Source organism: Venturia canescens, chromosome 8 (assembly GCF_019457755.1).
Source record: "Venturia canescens isolate UGA chromosome 8, ASM1945775v1, whole genome shotgun sequence".
Lineage (NCBI taxonomy): Eukaryota > Metazoa > Arthropoda > Insecta > Hymenoptera > Ichneumonidae > Venturia > Venturia canescens.
In genome coordinates, this window is record NC_057428.1 from 19792553 (window position 1) to 19810761 (window position 18209).

An 18209-nucleotide genomic window follows, 5' to 3' on the forward strand; every position below is an offset into this window, starting at 1 on the left:
CAGTCATAGTCATCGATCCCCGTTTAATTAATGGCTTGTAATTTTATTCTCTAATAAATAAGTTGGAAAAATGTATTAACAATTTTGAATGAATAACTCTTACATTAATTTAGAGTGATAATATCTTTAATAGGAAGTAAAAATCGATTCCACGGGCATGATCTACCTTAAAATGACGTTAAAAGAAGGAAAAAGTATTCCAAATTCAAAGCAAAGAGTTGAAGAAGCAGGAATTTACCGGTCCCCACGCGGCACGATATTTTGATCGTCTCGAGGCTGAAAAAGTATGAAAATCATTAGATACGATCCATTGCAAGGGTTATAAAATGCATCATCGAGCGTGGCTATCTTTGCCCGATTCTCGTCTGCGTTTTTAACGCGTCTTCCGCGTAACGCTATTTCATTTTGGTCGTTTCGTCCTCACATGAGCGCATCTCTCGTTCTCCTAATCTGCGTCGTTAAGATATTTATTAGTTTTACGAATTGAGTGAAGCGCGCTCGAGCCACATTCACGACGACCGACGAGACTTTTAAGTTTTCCGGGTCATCCCGGGTCTCGCAGTAATTAATCATAATTAGGATTAGCATTAGATAACGCTTCGCTATCGGACTTCGTGGAACGGACCACGCGTATGAATCTGCCATGAAAACTCGAGTGGGGGCTCCTGAGACTCTTTACGAGCTCGCTTCGTCCTCGAGTGTTGACGAGGGCGGAAGAATTGCCAATTTTTCCAACAAACCCCTGAAAATTCTCGATTCAATTGTTGTCCGAGCCTTTCAACCGCGTTGACGTTCCATTATCGTACGCTTTCAGCTCAACTTTGACCTCTCTCACGATCATTCGAGTGAAAAAAATAAAAGCAACTTTGGAGGCTATCGACGGAGAATCTCGGAAACTGCGGTCCCCGCGATGCGATGCATTCGAAACACGTCGACGACGGTAGCTCCTTCGTATCTCTGCTCTTCGTAGGTACACACGCCTGACGTCACGATTATTGGCCGCGTGCCGACCAATCGGCTGACTCGTCGAACAGAGAAATGCAAGTGCGAAGGAGACCGACTCAGCCGAGGTGGGAGGAGCGAACGAAATCTTTATTGGTCATCTTACCAGCGAACATCGTATCCATGGAAACATCAACTCTGTTATAGATACCGCTTTTCTTCAGAGGTTCTATTAACACGCGCCAACTCAGGCTCCGCCACGTGCGCCTACTTTTACGGATATAGAACCGAAGAATTTGGACTTTGGTACATTTAAACTCTCCAGAGAGTTCGTACGCTCAGAATCATTCGGTTTGAGCCATGAAATTTTCATGATTTTTCTCACTTTTTGGTTTCTACTCCAATTTTGGATTCTCTGTCTTTGCGACAGTCTCGAATCTCCGGAAATTTTGCTTCAAAGAATTTTCAGGTACTTTCCGCCCCCCGCGGAACGACTCCCAACAAAAATTGCGAAAATGAATGCGAAATTTCGCATCCGTTTTCAGGGAACCATTTCGAAGAGTTTTTCCACATTTTTTCAACGAAGATCCTTATTTTCCTGGCGCTTTGTGCAACATTTCAAATTTTCTGGAGATTTTTCTTCGCCCCCGATTCTGGATGGAGGCTTTTCGAAAACTCGCCGACAAAATGTCGCCTCCTTTCCCGAGGATTCGGAGCTGGGTCGCGGAATCGAGTTTTTTGTGAAAAAAACGGGTTTTCCTGCGAAGATTTTGGACCCTGCCGCTATCACGGCTGGTTCATAGCGCACGAGAGTAGAGTAGGCAAACGTAGAAGCAGCGAGGGAGCAACAAGTGTCCGTGGTGCGGGAATGGCGGAGTGCGGGAGACTCGCGTACGCGTTACGCTCCGCCCCTCGGACCTATACGCGGCATCGAGAGCGGCGCTGTTCTCGCGGATGTTCCGTGTCAAGTGCCCCGGGGCGATGCAACCACCTCACTTCTGCGCCGATCGCGCTCCCGCACCAACTCCGACGAATCTCCCTCTCGACCGGTTCAAAACAATTTTGACGTTTGATCGCGCGGCTCCCTCGAGTTCGACGGGGCGACCTGTTGCTCGTCCTCGTGTTTCGGTGCTCCAATTTCGCTGGTTCCTTCCTTGGTCATTTTTCCAACCAACCGCGTCGTTTTTTCAACTTTTTTTTACGAATCTGCGATCGAGTCGCGAGCTCATTTCCATTTTCGCCAGGAATGGTCGTCGCTTTTTCAATTTTTCCATCAATTTTTCGCTTTCGTTGAGTTTTCTCAAATCTTTTCCAAACTATCCTCGAAAGCAACTTTCGCTCCAGTTCGCGATTCCGCTCTCGTGGCTCCGCGCCCGTACAAGTGGCCCTCGTAAAAAGGGTCCGGCGAATGTGCCAGCGAAATCAGTGACAAGTGTTCGTAACGACAATTCGATCGGATAATTTGGAGGAATGCGCCTGCTGTGTTTGACCAATCGAGGATAATTATTCACGGATCGAGGAGGCCGATAATCAGTGACTTACGTGGAAGTGTCGTTGGATGATAAAGAGCCGCAGTCGGAGGCAGCCTGCAGTCGATTTTGTCTCTCGAGATTCCATCATTCGCTGTAGATGAAATAAAAAAGGAGAAAAGAATGTTCGAATGATCGAAAAGTGTGGGCGATCGGACGATTGGAAAAAATCGTTTTTATTAGTAAGTGCGGAAGGATGATGAGCGACATTCCATTGGCGGACTCCTCGGGAATAATTCCATCGGGAATGCTCCCGACGAGCGGAGCGATCGCCGACAATAGCATAAACAATAACAACACGACGGTTGTCAACAACAACAAAAGCAGCGTGGGGAATCCGGGCTCAGCGGGGATGGAGGCGAACGGTGGCGAAGGGATCAGTGCAGCCGTCGCCAAAGTTCTGCAGGGATACGATTGGACGCTGGTTCCCGTTGCCACGAAGTAAGTTGACGTTTCTTTCGAGCCGAATCCCCCGGAGCGAGTGTCCGGACGATATCATTTCGCGTTTTAAGGGAATCCGGCCCACGGACGAATGCTCCGAAAAGATTTTTCCTCGGGGGAGCGAGCGCTCTCCGAGAGCGCTTGCGAAAATTGAAATTTCGTTGCGACACGAATCGTTGGTTAGCGAAAATTCTTAGAGAAGTATGAAAACGGGGAAAAAGGAGGCAGCAGTGCGGCATGAGATCCGCGCATTATGCACGGCTGCGCAGCTTCGAAAGGAGGAAAAAATTAAGCGCTAACTCAATTATGACGCACTCGTTTCCTCAGCCTGGGAAACGCGCGTGGAAAAATGTCCTTCGGTTGTCAATTAGCGCCAATTAGATAATTAATGCTCCATCGTCGCTTCGGCCCCGAGTTTTCAAAACAGACGTTTTCGTCGAGCGAGAGCGTTTCGCCGCCGCATGCTCCAAGTACATATGTAACGCATGCCTTTCGAGCCCGTGGGAACATCGTCACTTGTCACACCCTCGAGCGGCACGTACGATTCAAAGAGAGAGGGAGAGAGAGAGAGAGAAAAAGTGACGGAGAGAAAAAACGCACATACTTGCCGTGGCCCCTCGCCCCTTTCCGATAAACCGAGCTATCGCTCGGCTTTTTATTCTCCCCCGAGAATATTACCGCGAATAAAAATACTACACGACTTCGGACGTTTACCAGATACGAGAATGATGTGTGTGATTGAAGCGTCCCATCCGGTCGACGGCTAAGTCGCGTCCGCGCCTATCTCCTTCCCGTTGTTTGTAAATCGTTTCGAATCCCGTTCCGAGGCTCGATCGACGCCGATCAGCGTTATCGCGGAGCTCGAGAACCCTCGTACGTTCCCACCCTCGAATCTGTCCAGACCTGGGGAATTCCCTCGCGGAGCCTCCGAATGGTGCTTCCGTGTTCCCAGGCCAGGGCTCGCGTTTGTCCCTCGGATCATCGGGCTTTTCCGCACTCTGATATTCGCCGAATTCTCTCGAGACCGAACGCGATTGCAGCGCAGTTCGATCTTCCGCAATCGACGAGGGGCGAGGGCAGCGAACGTTGCGATACGCTTAGCCAAAGCGATGGACATCGCTCACCTACGCGAGGACCTCGTTAGTGACTCGGCGCTAATTACGCGTGGCTCCGACCGCTTGCTCACTCACTTAACACCCGCCCTCAACATTCCCCGTCCCTCTCGCTCCCTCTCTCCCCATTTCTTCTTCAGAATCCACGCACCTTTTTCTCGACTTATCCGCCGCTTGCCGCGCCCGACAGTTCGATATCCGTGCTCGAACGTTGCCCGAAGTGCTTTCAAAAGGAGAGGATAAAGCTCGGGAGAAAGGGGAGTCTGGAGAGGCGACAGCGAGCGAATAGCCATAACGTCACGGGGTTTGAGCGGACACAAATGGGATGCTCGCGACGGAGATGGGAGACGCTCGAGAGAAAGTTCGATCGAGTCATCTCCGAGGAAGGAAAGCTACCTCATCAGAGATCCGGCATGTGTTATTTTAAGGAAGAGTCTCTCCATCTTTCTTTCTCTGTTTCTCGAGCTGTCCAAGCGAGGGATAGACTCGAGAGGGGTTGCCCGGGCTGAAGACTCCTCTGCGATCCTCCGATGATGCTTGTCCGGCATAAATTACGTTTGTCGAGTCACTCTCGTCGTGAGTTTCGTGATTCGTTGCCGAGACTCGTGAGCCTTTTTCTACAGTATGATCGAAGCTGAGAGGGGGAAGGGCGCAAGTCCGATGGCTTGGGTCCGCCCGGGATGGGGCGCTGGGTCCTTCCCTGCCCGAGGCAATATTTGGCTGTATATTTTACAACTGCCTACGAGTGTGTAGCACGACGACTCGAACGTGGCACGATTGAATGACGCGAGAGCTCTTTACCTTTTGCCAGCACTTGGAGCGTTGTTTAGTGGAGCCCTCCGAGGCGTCGCGAATCCGGGCTCCTTGTTCCTTTTTCCTCGGGGATTTAACCGGGACGGCGAAACCGGCGAAGAATCGGAATCTTCGCTCCCTCGTGTAGCGTCGATAACTAAAAAATCGTTTTATTCCTCATTCGCAGAAACTCCAGCGACAAGAGAGCCGCACACGTGAAAAGGCCGATGAACGCGTTCATGGTTTGGGCTCAAGCTGCCAGGAGAAGACTCGCCGACCAGTATCCCCAGCTCCACAACGCCGAGCTCTCGAAAACCCTCGGAAAACTGTGGCGGTGAGTACTTTTTTGCGTACTTTGCAGTTGGGAAAATCCCGACCGGGCGTGGGAAAATGCTACGGCGACGCTTCTGCTCCCTTGAAATCAATCGCTCCGCAGGTCCGCGCAACATTCGCTCAAGGCACTCGAGAATTGAGACGTCAGAAGTCCCCGTATCCGTAGCCATTTGCGTGCTTTTTTTCCCCCGAGAAAAAAACAAGCGGAGCAGCCGCGCGCGTATCTTTTGCATCATCCTGCTTCGTGAGTGCGTGTAAGAACAGAAAAGAAACGCCGGCGCGTTTCGATAGATCCGCTATTAAAAATATGGAGCACGTGTCTTCGATCAGAGCCCGCAGAGAGGCGGAAAGAAGAGTCGCGAGAGACCATCAGATAAGCTCGATTCTCACTGCGCGCTCGTCCATCGGGATCCTAACGGCATGCGGACGTTTCCACATCGCTTCGGATCCCACGAATCTTCGGGTTTTCCGAATTCCGCGTATCAAAAGTCGAGCCGATTCCTTGAGAATTGCTCGAGAAAAATCAGCCCGAAAATCCAGGCAAGAATTATTCACTTTCTAACGCAGTTTCGTTCGCGCTGCCAGCACTCTTCTTCGAAGTTTTCCGATTTTATTGAAAAATTCAATTGCGAGAGTTATTTTCGATAAAGCTGCTGGAAAAAAACTCGACGAGAGTGATGTTTACTTTGTTTAAACGTTGGAGCAAATGACGACAAATGGCAGCAGCGGAATTCGAATGGAAAGCCGTTCGAACGCGCGATTATTCGCATGCACATTGTTTTGGTTTTAAAATGACATGGATCGTCGAAATATTGAGAGTCATTAGGGGAACGAGAGCCGCGGAGATTGTGGAAAGAGGGCGCGCTATCCTCCAATCGATGACCGCGGGCGGCGATGATAAAAAAGTGTAAGAGAGAAAAAGAGATAGCGGGAGTCGAGGAATGCAAGTCGGAGTGCGCGATCTCGGAGAGAAGCCTCGTCGAAGATTTCGTTCGTTCGGTTGCTTATATAAAACCGGCGCGGGTCGCCTAACGAGAAGCGCCCCATGCGGGCATATTAAAACTCGCCGACTTTGTATCCCGCTGCGAATCATTCAATCGAGTTCTCGATCTCCTTGCCGCAAGAGCATCAGCGTTTTCTCGTATCGATGTTCGAGCTTTTGACCTCGCGCTACATGCGCGTGTCACCGCTCTCTTTGTTTTGTTCGAAGTCCTTCCGGGCGATCTGAAGATCGGTATCGATCGGGGTCCGAGCATCAAAATTGACGGGCGAATGTCGCTCGTCGGATCACAGAATCGTGAAACTCTCGGATCGTTCCTCTTCGATATTTACCGAACGAAATTGAGCTCCGTCGAAGAGCTGAAAAAGGCTTCCCATCCCCGGCTAAATCGGACCCAACACCGATTGACGTCTCTCGAGATTCGTCACAATTTTTCGTCGTCCCGGAAACGTGAATGGGGCAAAACACGAGATACAAAGGACCAGGTGCTCTCGCGGCGACGTCGCCTGCGCTTATCGCTTCGGGCTTGATATTGCGCGATGTTTGCCATGAAAAAGGTGATATCGGCGCGAGACTTGGTCTTTGACGCGTGCTCGCAGCTGCCCTGGCTGGTTCCTGTCCGAGATAGAGAGTTTAGGCGAGGGAAAAAACCATCGCGACAATAAGCTCCTTGTCCACGGTCAGGTGAATTTTTCCGAACCTGCGCGAGTCTTTGCCCGCCCTCGCGATAGTTCGCACCGGAGGGGAGCGCAGTGGAACTGCGACGAACAGGTAAATCCTCGGCGAGGATTAAATTCGCGCAGAAAGTCGCCACGCTTAGTAAGAAGTGAGAGTTTCGTTGTTGACAAAAGCCCCGAGATTCCGCAGGATCGAGAAAACTTTTAAAGGGGCCTTTTCGAACGGGGCTCCTCGTCAAAACTATAAATAGTTCGTGGACCTTGTGCCGAGGGATACTCGGTAAAGATGAAGAGTTTTTAGCCCGGCGAGTCTCGGGTCGACGCGGACGAGGGAGCTCTCGTCAGGACGGAGAAACACGAAACTCGAGCCCGGGCTCTTGGCCATATGGGCATTCGGACTCTTCTCCCCTTTTGCTCGCTCCCGCATCTTCGTCGCTGCTCCAATCGGGCTCGAACGGGCTTCTGGTTTTAGTTAAGCTATCTCGGTCCTCGATTAGGTAAACATCGAAATGAGATGTCGAGGCTCGGTCAAACGCCGGGCCCGCGTGAGTTCGAACTTTCGAACGCGGATTCTCGCGTACAAAGTTGGCGCGATCGTTGTCCAAGAAATTTCGGGTTGAGTAACGCGAGGAGAGCGAGATTAACGAGGCCTGCGGAAGGCTCCGCGATGGTGTCAGTGGAATATGTTTCATTTTTCGGTTGTTCAACATCTCGACGCTGATGTTGACCCACAGAGCTCCGATTTCTCGTGTCAAGTCCTCGAGTTCACGAGCCGCTTTTCTCTGGCCGTGGTAAAAAAAGGTTTCAAGAAATAATATTAACCAGAAGTTTCTCATTGCTTCGTCATTACGGCGAGAGTCGGTCGCTCACGCTCTCGAATCCGAGGAGCGCTGTTCGCGCGGCGACTCTTCAGAATATCTCGAATCAGCTGCGGTTCTGAAGTATCGCTCCGTGGAACTCGCGAGCTCGCCTCGCGTCGTATAAACACGAGATAAACGTGAATTTCGTCTGTTGCAGACTTCTTTCGGACAACGACAAAAAGCCATTCGTCGAAGAGGCGGACAGACTTCGGGTGATTCACAAACGTGAGCACCCCGATTACAAGTACCAGCCGCGGAGGAGAAAACAAAACGGGCCTGGGAGCGCTCGCGAGAGTTCGCCCTCCCGGAACCAGAGCAACGTCTCCTTCAGCGTTTCCGGCTCCCTCAAACAGGAAGATACGAACAGTCCGCGCGGCAACCTTTTGCCCAACTCGCCGCACAGCAGCAGAGTCAGCTCCTCGCCGCCGAGCACTCCGACCGGGAACCAAGGACTGTCGCCTCCCACGCCGCCGACGACGCCGAGGGGCCAGCACTTCGTGGCCCAGCACCACCAGGTGAACATTCTTCCGTCACCGATTCGCCGATAAAGCGAGAATATTGGGAAAACTTAATTTTGAGAATCCTTCCACCAGGCGCAGCATCATCACCAGCAGAATTATCACCAACAGGAACTCTCGGCGGACGACGCCTCGGTCGACTGCGCTCACCATCATCAGCACCCAGGCTCCGGTGTGGATCTCCGGTACATCGAGGTCGGAGAAGGCCTCCCAGGGGAGGAGGGTCTACCTTTAAGCACGTTAGGCAATCTCAGCTCGATCGGTCTCAACCTCGAGATCGAGAGCAGCGAATTGGATCAGTATCTACCCGCCCAGGTAATGCATCCTGTGCATCATCATCAGTATCACGTTGGAACGGGGAGCGCAACCGTCGGCCATCAGTGGATCGCAGCGTCGCGGTAAGCCTCGTTTTTTTCTCGGTTTTCCCTCTCCAGACCTCGGTTTCCGCTTCGATTATTCGTTCCCTTCCGCGACCCTTTGCTTCCCGATTTCTCAAAAGCATCCCCCGAAAACGTCCTCTAAAACGTGCAAGTTCCGTTCGCTGTGCAGATTTGACGAAGAAACAGAGAGACCGAGCAAGCGCCACTGCGCGGAAACGGGCGCGACGACGATGCTGGAGACGTGGGAAGAGAGGCCGCAAGAAACGGCGCGATACCACGACCTCCAGCCCCTCCCGCCGGTCCAGTACATCTCGACGCAGCATCAGTCTCACGGAGGATCTCAGATAAACGGACATTCGCACGTTTCCTCGTCGTACGCACCGTACCATCGGTACTTGACTGGTATCGACACTTGGTCGAGTTACATGTGAGACGGGAGTGCAGCGAGGATTAAACTCGAGAGAATCTAACACAAGAATATAAGGATATAAAGATAATTTTACAAACACTTTTTAAGATGACGAGATAGCCAAATAAATATCTTACTTTTATATACGATCCTTTGAACGACGAACTTCTCGACACTGAGACTGAGCGTCGACGACACGAGGGAAAAAGCAGTCGGAGGCGTTACATCCAAGAAAGATTTTTCTCCTTTGCCAATGTCTCGATATTTGGAGTTTTCTTCAGTTGTGTTTATTTCAGCTTTCCACGCCACCGGAAACGCTGCAATTTTCATATTTTTGTTAGGGCAAAACTCGTACCTGCCTCGTCGAACAAAAGCCTCGAGACCTCTCAGCGAGGTTGTCCGTCGGACTCGCCATCTTTCGAGACGTTCCGTGGCGAAAACAGTCCAGAAACTCCATGACATCATTCCATGACAGCCTCGTGTCCCTTCCTTCGATCCAATTCCCATTCCAAAGCAGCACAATTTCAGCCAAACAAACTGGCACGCTCGACATATATTTTCTCTCGCTCTCTCTCTCTCTCTCTCTCTTGCTCTCGCTCACTTCCTCGTCTCAGTAACGTTCTAATAATATAAGCCTTAACTGTAAGCTTCGCGGGTTCGCTGTCGAAGAGAACTCGAGTTTAGTAGTACAGAGAAAGAGAGAGAGCAACGGGGGGCTTATTATACGTGCCTCGAGTAACCAGTTCGACGTTCAAATAAACACAGCCCCGCGTTGAAATTCGATCGTCGTACACCGCGTCACGGGGATCGTAGAAAACGTAGAAAAACCGAGAGAGTGACGCTCCAAACATCGGGATCGATGTGGGCTCGGGGATTCTTATTTCCTTTTTATTTCCCATTGATTTATTTTGCTTTCGTAAGCTTCGAGGCGATTATTAAAATTCCGGAGGAAGCGAGCGAGAGAGAGAGAGAGCGAGACAGCTGTTGAGTTACGTCTAGTAAAGCGTTGGAAATCGCAGAGCAAAAAAATCTGGTGGCACGAGTGACCTCAGCAGCCGTGAACTTTCTCTAGTGACTTGCCGATCTCAATTATTCGAAAGCGAATTTCAAGCTCGAAAAATAGTTTCGGAGAGTCACGAAGATTTTTTGCCGTGCGAAAAGTACGGCTCTGTGCGCGACTCGAGCGAGCGAAAAATTGTTTTGGCGAAGCCCTCGAGCTATTGTGTACTTATAGATTTATATTTATTTAGCCGGCGAGACGAAGATTGAGTACAAGGTGTGTTTCGATCAAATACAAACGAGATAGAAAAAATGTTTGGAGGTCCCACCAAATGGCTTTATACGCAGTCAGTGTGAGCGAACAAACACACGGGCGTGCACGAGCTCGGATCTATGTATTTACAAATACACGTAACCCCCCTTTTTCTCCATAAAAATAAAGAAATAAATGAGAAAGAATTACGACCGAATGTCTTACGTGGCTTTGTCCATTATTTTATCCTTCTTTGCAGCGTGCTCGCGGGGCATAATCGAAAGAGGAAAAGAACCCTCGAGATGGACCGTTCTAGGATCACCGCCGAGTAAACACACTTATCACACGCTCCAAAACCGCCCGCGTTATAAACGTGGGAATGTCACAGCTTTTATGCCACTTATGCCTGTCTCGAGATTAAAGGGTGAAGATATACTGGGCTTTTGCTCCCGCGCGCGGTGCGCTCCGGCGCGTGATACCGCGCTCTCCAATCTCTGGGTATGCTAAAAAATTCGTGCTAATATGGACTCGCGATTCTCTTTTCGTACGTTTTACTCGAAAGGGCGGAGGAGTCGGTAAAAACTGTGGAAAATTGAGGGAGGTTCTCCGGAGCTTCGCGATGTTTTCTGTCGAGAAGTGGAAAAGTTTTCCGGAATGAGATTTCGGAAAAATTCATTTCATTTCCCTCCAAGGAGCGGCTCTCCTGAGCTGAAATCGTTGAAAGTCAGCTTGAAAACGAATAAGTATATGCGAGAAGCGGTTAGCGCAATGAATTTGTCGGAGTATCGCGTTGGCACGATTGAGAAAGAGCGTGACTCGCGAAAGTGTGAGGGTTCAAATTGTAACGAATAAGTGCGGTTCGTAGATCGAGATGGGAGCAGACTCGGTGGAAACGTGGCACGATCTACCGCAGCAGCCTAGACGAAAAGCTTTTTTACGCGCATTGTGAGGCGCGCCTGCGTTGGAGCGAGATCTCCGGAGAATGAGCGTGTCGTTTAATTGCGCGCAACCATCAAACGTGCGCGATGTGTGCTGTGGAATTCGTGTTCAACGAGACGTGAGAAATATGGGAGAGGAAAAGGGACGCTGGTATTACGCTGCTGCGAAGAAAGCGATTTCTCAATCGCACGTTCGTATCGTCCATTTGTCGGCTGTCTAAAATTCGATCTCTCCGCGCGGCAGCAGTTTTTTTCTCTTCATTAAGAGCGAAGAAGAAAAATGGTGGCGGAGATCGTTCGCCGATACACCGATGCTGAAAAACGTACGTTGCCGCAGTTGCGCTGTTTTTTTTTTCCGGTCACTGAAGAAGTTCCCGGTTCGATATGGGACCGAGAATCGCTCCTGCGAAGGGTGCGCGAGTCTCTAAAATCCTCGAGGATTTTCCATTCAAATTCTCCACGAATCCCCCCTCAAAATCTTATCACCAATAAATAAGTCAATAAATTTCCCAATCGATCGTTCGTTCCAACGCGCAATAAATTCGTTCCCCGAAGGCCTCGGATGGGTCTGGATCGCAGCGAGTCTCCACGTGACTGTGGTAAAAATTCTATTATCTCATGCAGCCTTTCTCTCCTGCGCAGTTCGATCCTCGCGCGGCGTATCCGTTTTTTTATGATTTTTTATTCGTTTGCTCGATGACAATATTTGAGCCGATTTGCTCGATAAATTCCGACAATTCAGCCATTCAGACGCGGCCCCCTCCACTTTCCCTCCATCAATTTCGTATCCTCACGAAATTCTCCGTAACTATAAAACCGAGTTATATCATGGACGCGAGTTTCCAACTTTTTGTGCACAAGAAATCCGCTTGTGTACTCTTTCTCTCTGGCCTTGGGGCCACTCAAATATATGCTCGAAAATAAAGCTCCGAAAAAGGCAGACTTACCAGACACTCTCAAAGTCCGTTCTCCTGAAATAACCGAACGATCAGATCTTACCTAGTTTTCAGTTTACCTAACGATGCAGACGACATCGACGAGCCAATCTAATCTCAAAACCCCCCCCCGCCCTCCTTGCTTGCTTGCTCGCGCTCCTCACTTGTATCCGTAAAGGGGTCACCACGTGTGAAACTGATTGTGGGGTGACCGCATACCCGTACTCGATATCCGTCGATTTAAAAAATGGAAAATAAAACTACCGGGCTCTGATCCGGCGCGCACAAAGCTCGCAGGACGCTCAATACCAGTTCAAATACAAGTAGCCGGTTTATCGTCCCGTTACCATGGTAATTACGAGGACACTTTCTTATCTTTCGGGCATATTTTCTCAAGCGAATAGCCATTTATTCGATTCTTCCGCGGCACGGGGAGGAATGCGCACGCATCGGAGAAAACGTTCTCGGATAGTTGGAGGCTAGCATCGCGGTTTTTTGCTCTTTCGTTACGCCGCAGGGACAGTTTTGATTCCAAGGGACAACGCGGACGAAGAAATTTGGCCGAGAATCGGAGAGTTTTGGAGCTGCGGCATGGAAAAATGATGAGATGAAACGGAGTTTGATGCTGGGGCACAAAAGCAAGAGACGGAGGGAAAAGAAGGGAGAGAGAGGGCAAGAGCCTCGTCGATACAAAGAGACGAGAAGCTAGAAGGGAAGAATTTAATTGGGCAAGACTGTCGAGAAATAATTAGCCTGTGAGAGCCCAGCGAAAAGAGTTTCTTGGAAGAGGAATATATTCGGTTTGTACGTTTTGGGTGGTACGTTCAAGCTTTTGGTTCCCGAAGATTCGCGGAGCGATCGTAGATATACGCGCGTCCCGTGACGCCGTCTGCGAGACGTTTGTATACGTGCGCGTTCGGATGCAGTTACGCACAGAAGCAAACCTCGCGTGTATCCCGCCTCAATCGACGTGCCCGATTGCCTATCTTTTCCAGACTTTCTTCTTTCTCGGCACTCTCCACAGCCTCGAGATCCCTGAATCAAGAGCTAAATTTTCCTTCAGGACTCAATTCCAACAAAAAGCCTGCGAATTCTCTCATTGAAATTCATTCATTTTCCCAAAATCCTGCACCACAAGTTCGCTCTCTTCGCTCTCTTGCACAGCGAATTTCATCCCCCGGAATTTTCGTGTCTCAAAAAATCCTGAAGCACGAAACTTCTTTCATTCGCCCGGGTCTCCCTGACCCAGTGTCGTCCCAACCGATCGCCATTCCCATTCCGATTGCTCGTCCCGTACTCGGGGACGAAGCTAACCGCTCGTCGTTCCCCGGTCTCCGATACGAAGCTAAAGAAACCGCGTTGCGAAGGGGGTGGGAAGAGGAGGGAAAAAATAGGAGACTCGACGAGACAGATACGAGCGTGTTCGCGGGCACGAGAGATCGAGAGAGTCGAACCCTGCTCTCGCAGGGCCTTCTGCGTATTCTCAAGAGCGTCCCTCTCTCTCGGTCTTCTTCCCTCCGCGCGTCTAACTCTCGTCATTCGATGTGTATGTTACACGAGAGATGAGTGACGGCTGGCATAAACGCGTATTTATCACGAAGCACTGATATACGCGAAGAGGCACGAGCTTCTCGAGCAGGCGTCTCGTTTGAAAAGCACAACAAATTTTCACCAGATCGGGGCGAAACAATTGAAGTTTCGGGAGAAGAAAAGCTCGCGCGGGGCGACGATTTGAATCAACTTGGCGCGAGGAGCTCCATTGAGAGCTCTTTCGAAATATGCGCTGGCTCTTTATCTGAAAACTCGGAGCGTAGTAGAAAAATTGTCACGCGATAACCCCCTGAAACTCTCCGAGACAAGGAATATCTATATGCATGTTAATTAAAGCACTTACGACGGGGTTATGTGAAAAAAATGACGGTCGACTCGCGCGAGCGCGCGGTACCGACTGAGACTAATTGCAGCTTCGATTACAACGTCCTCGCTCGGCTATTATTACGATTTATTGTCTCACGATATCCATTGTTGTGGACTTTTATGCCTCTTTCTCTCTTCTACTAGCTTCGTTCGATTCTGTTCATCGAAATTTCAATTTGGCCCGATTTTTTTCGTTGAAATCGTCCGATCGTCAGTCGCCGACACTTTTTTTAATTCTTTTCGACTTCGATCGTCGCTCCCGAAATTTCGAGTTCGCTGGGGGAATCCGCTCGTCGCCGCGGTTCGGGAGCGACGAAAATTCAATTCGTTCGATCAGATTCTCGATCCCGAAGACGGTCGCTCTTCTTGCGCGAGTTTCCCGGATGACGACGTAGAAATTACGTCCGCAGTGGCAAGAGCGAGAGAAAGCACGCAAAGAATCGCTTTACAATAATAGAAGTCCGATAAGATAGCGAGCACGCTCGCGTCGGAGACTTTGTTGATGGTAACGAGTTTGAGTAAACTTTGAACTTTAATTGGCGAACCAAGGGCCCTGTATCTGCGATGGAAATTTAGTTTTCCACGAGATCGAATGGAATCCGAGGAGATTTTCCGGGCCGTCGCGTGGCCGAACTCAAAAGGCCGTTTTCGGAGGCTCCAAACACATCCTGACAACATCGACCAATACATTTTCCAAAGATTCCCCTCAAGCGACGCTTTTTATTGCCGTTAAACTTGACTCCGTGGACATTTGATCGAATTTTGAAAAAACGCCTCCCCGAAGCATTCCCGGAGGAGAAAAACGGAGCGGAGGCCACCCGCAGTTGGCCAGCGCGGTATTTCAAACCTCTTGCAGCCGCAGCAAGTGCGTGGCTACGACGCAAAGGGACGAACGCGTGTATGTACGGCGATACATAAAGCGAGTATCGCGAAAGAGCACTGGCGAGGCGTAAGAGCAACGCTCGAGACCCTTAAATCTCGATGCTTTCAACCGGGACGTTTTTGCAAAGTGCACATGTGCTCGGTCAGCGGCGCGATTCTTCAGCGATAAGACTGGCCATTCGCATTCGGCCAACGGAGATGAATAATCATAATAATAACGAGAAAAACGAGGCATAGGATGCGGGGAGAAAACGCGAGCTCGGCCCGCAACTTGAGCGAATCGAAAGTGCGATGGCGCGGACATCCGTATACTCGAGAGCGCGACCATCTTATGTGAATTACGCAAATACCTTCATCCGTACGCGTATGCGAAGATGGAGAAGTTGCCGTATAGGAATCGTCGAAGCCAAAAGAACTGTAATTTTTTTCAAAGTATTTTGGTTCGATTGAAATTTCAGAGTTTCCCTCACTTTTCCTGTGAATTTTGCCACTGAAACGTTCAGCGGTTTTACATTTTTCGTCTAAAGTCAATGCGTGACGCTACTGGAATCGAGATTCGTGAGAAAATGTCAAACGCGCGAACCAAGTTGTGACCTCTTGAGCGATTCACTCGTCGCAGCGATGTCGAGTTTTAAGATATTTAACCGAAAAATCGTACGGTTTATCATAATTTTTCATTTAACGAGTTTCTTCGTTTCAAGTGGCTAATATACACCGCTCGAGTTTGAGGATTTACGAGTTTCTCTTTCCCTCTCTGTTTCTTCTTACATTTTACGAGGCTCTTCGAGCGCGGGCACTCGCGCCGGTCGTATCGAAGCGCGATCGTAAAAATGGGCCTTTCTCTCTATCGAGATTCCTTCGAAAGTCGAGGAGATTTTCGTAGAAAAATTTTCGACGAAACTTCGGAGTGTCGTCACTGGACCATCGCGACCCAGTTAGCGCCAAGTTTTCTTCTCGATTCGAGCTGGCTCGCGACGTTTCCGCACGTGTTTTTCTCTCGCGGCCGGACAAGAAATCGGAGCTGAAACATCGTTTCACGTTTGAAAATGATTTAGGATTGAGCCAGCACGCACAGCTCGCGTTAAAATCGAGGCGCTTTACACCCCGCCGCGAGCCAAATTTCAGGCTCTTCGCGCTCCACCGAGCTGCTCTCCCGGACCACCTTGTTTCGTCTAATAGCTCAAAATATTTACGTTCCACCCACAGCCCTTCGGGTGGCTAAATATCGCTCGGACTCAATGAAATAATATGCATTGGAATAAGAAATTTAACAAACAAAACAGAGCCGCGAGCGGCGGTGGGCCGGAGGGGGGAAAGAGCAGAAAAAAATGCCCGCGAGAGTCCACGCACGCTCGAGTTTCTCAGTTCCGTGTCCGTTAAATCCCCGCTCAGCTTGTCAAAATAGAGTTTGACAGTTTAGTGTACGCAGGTAAAAATCGGTGGTTTCTTACTGAGTGACTTTCGAGCCGGTTTGAGCGGCCGGTAACGCGAGAACGTGCCGTATATCATGCCTGACTTCAATTTGCCAACGTTTTTCGTTTCATTACAAGAAACTTCATTTTTCATCCCGCCTGCGTTTTTTTTTTCACGACTAACGTGCTTCAAATCCACGGCGAATGATTCGCGGTTCGGAGAACCTCGATCATTCCAATTGCACGAAGATTTTTCGTCCAGAGAGGCAATCGAAGATTAATTTCAATCCGGAGAACGTCGCATCGTCCATGAGGCACGAAAAAAGTGTTGGCTCGATGGCTTTCGAAGAGCTCAGCTCTCTTCGAGCTGTCACGAGAGTTGACGGGACCGAGATGGCTCCGCGAGAGCTCACTCGTCTCTCTCTCTCTCTCTCTCTGACTCTTTGTGCAGGCCAACGATAGACGAGTCGAAAAGCTCTTGCCCAAACGTCGCGAAGAGCATGGACAGCATCTAGAGTTTCTTGGCCCTCGCGGCTCGGCCGCTGGATTTCTTCAAAAGAGCCCTCGGGGGAGCTGCTGCGCATTTTCGTTTCTTCTTATACGGGGGGTTCGGTTCGTTTGACACTTGATAGCGTTCGCTCGATACTCTTTCTCATTCCTTCATTCTTTATTTCGAGTCTCTTCGAGCTCGTAATTCCATGATGATTCGAAGCGCATGCGAGGCGGAGACAAAACGCGAGCTGAAATAAGCAGAAGCAGCGAGTGAAGGGTGGAAAGTTTCAGGCTCCGATGCACGAGAATCCCAATCCGAAAGTTCCTGAAAAAAGTTTTTCCGGAGAGTTGAGAAAAGAGGGAGAGGCAAAGGGCCAGCAGAAGCTCGCGCGCCGTTCTCCGAGTTATTCCATCGAATTCGGATCTCGACTCGCTGTCATAAAGCGTTGAGAGGCTCCCTCCTTTTTTGCTCCGGCAGAAAACTCAGATACGATCTTTCCCGTATGATAAATCACTACCGGAAATTCCGACAAAAAAGGCCTCATCTTTCGTTCCAGCTCGCGGTCTAGATGTTTAATTAGCGCGAGCTCGGTGATCTCGCCCTTCCCCTGCTCGTTTCGCTGCTGGACCTTTGCGCCAGATGATCGCCGAGTTATCTTTTTGCTCGTGCGCGCGCGCGTGCACGTGAGTACACAAAACCGGAGATTTGATCGATCCAATGCGCAGCGGAGGATTTCTGGGTTTGTTATTACGAAAATCCGTGAAGCGAGAGACAAAAACCGGAGCGTCTCCGCGCGACGATGGGGAAACCTCGCGAAAAATTGTGAAGGCAAGAGTTTTTCGCGACGGGCCGCGAGGGCGAAAATACGCGCGAGTTGCCCTTGGCGGCTCGTCCGCGTAAACGCGCGTCAAGACAGAAAGAGAGAAGAATCTTCTCCCATCTTTCTCCCTCGCTCGCTCTCTCTCTCTTTCTCACTCCGCGGATCTCACAGAGCCGTCTTTGTTCGGCCTATTTATTTATCTGTCAACAATTACACCGGCTCGTATGCGCCTGCGGGTACAAGAAACTTGCCGAGCGGAATTTCAATAAAAATAATAAAAATCAACGAAAGAAACGTCATTCATTGATTAATTATTAATCAAGCGTCAGTGATTTTCTCGGCGGTCGTCCCCGCAGTGATTCACCGTCGAACCTCTTCCATCAGCCGATTGTGCGTTTCACTCACCTCGCACACGCGTTCGCGATTATCCGCCGAATTCGTTCCTCCCTCGATCGTCATTTCGAAGGCTCCGTGTATCGTCGAATTCCGAACAAAATCAGCTTTCACAATGATCTCAGAATCATATATATCTGTCAAATCATTGTGAAAACCAGTTTCGTCTATTAA

The 18209-nt window shown here is 49.9% G+C and overlaps 1 protein-coding gene across 1 annotated transcript; it reads left to right on the top strand.

Moving 5' to 3' along the window:
• Nucleotides 1-1540: 1540 nt before the first annotated feature.
• On the top strand, nucleotides 1541-10462 carry LOC122414950 (transcription factor Sox-10-like). The gene is made up of 5 exons (XM_043426650.1): nucleotides 1541-2912; nucleotides 5004-5150; nucleotides 7844-8201; nucleotides 8280-8602; nucleotides 8754-10462. Exons 1-5 carry the CDS (start codon nucleotides 2668-2670, stop codon nucleotides 9013-9015), a joined length of 1335 nt encoding a protein of 444 aa, XP_043282585.1. The 5' UTR covers nucleotides 1541-2667; the 3' UTR covers nucleotides 9016-10462.
• Nucleotides 10463-18209: the final 7747 nt, after the last annotated feature.